Source organism: Brassica oleracea, unplaced genomic scaffold (genome assembly GCF_000695525.1).
Source record: "Brassica oleracea var. oleracea cultivar TO1000 unplaced genomic scaffold, BOL UnpScaffold07967, whole genome shotgun sequence".
Classification (NCBI taxonomy): Eukaryota; Viridiplantae; Streptophyta; class Magnoliopsida; order Brassicales; family Brassicaceae; genus Brassica; species Brassica oleracea.
This window is the reverse complement of record NW_013624488.1, coordinates 1-663: the sequence shown is the minus strand read 5'-3', so window position 1 is coordinate 663 and position 663 is coordinate 1. Positions and strand designations below refer to the sequence as shown.

The window sequence follows — 663 nt, the reverse complement described above, 5'->3', positions numbered from 1 at the left end:
GACGGCTGATACTACGTTGGCTTACAAGAAATTAACTGGGAACGGTTTAAAGAACAATGGTTTACTCTTTACCGGGTATCCGGTTATCGGTAACCAAGGAAAGATTCAGACATCAGGGTCTTGTCTTTACTCATCCTCCCTTAGAATTGATGTCTCATGCTCTTGGGATCCGAGATACAATGGTCTGTTCTTCTACGAGACAACTGCTATATTCCCATTACCTCGGTTTAGAGACTTTATCCTCGACGTGAAGAAGCTACGAGACATGAAACCAGAAAGACTGTGCGGCATCGACATCTACAATGGTATCCTCATACGTTTCATCAAGGGCTCAAAGGCTTATCTCGGCCAGGGAGAGGACTCTGTGGTCATTGACTTTAACTATTACCGAGCTGACGATGTGTTGACCCCGAGGTTAAACCAAGATGTGATGGAGGAGATGGAGCAGATGGCGTTTTCCAAATACGGGGCAAAGCCGCATTGGGGGAAGAATAGGAAAGTGGGTTTCTTTGGCGTGAAGCAAAAGTATGGACCTAACTTTGACAAGTTCTTGGAAGTGAAGAACAAGTTAGATCCTAAGATGATGTTTTCTAGTGAATGGTCAGATGAGATTCTTTTTGGGAGAGAAGGTTTGAAGTATGATGGATGTGCGCTTGAAGGGAA

General features: G+C 44.3%; 1 protein-coding gene across 1 annotated transcript; it reads left to right on the top strand.

The window, feature by feature from the left end:
* Window positions 1-4: 4 nt before the first annotated feature.
* LOC106322140 (L-gulonolactone oxidase 3-like) lies at window positions 5-658 on the top strand (the record flags this gene model as incomplete). Its single annotated transcript, XM_013760289.1, has 1 exon — window positions 5-658. A coding segment is annotated over one exon (654 nt), but the record flags the coding sequence as incomplete, so codon positions are not given.
* Window positions 659-663: the final 5 nt, after the last annotated feature.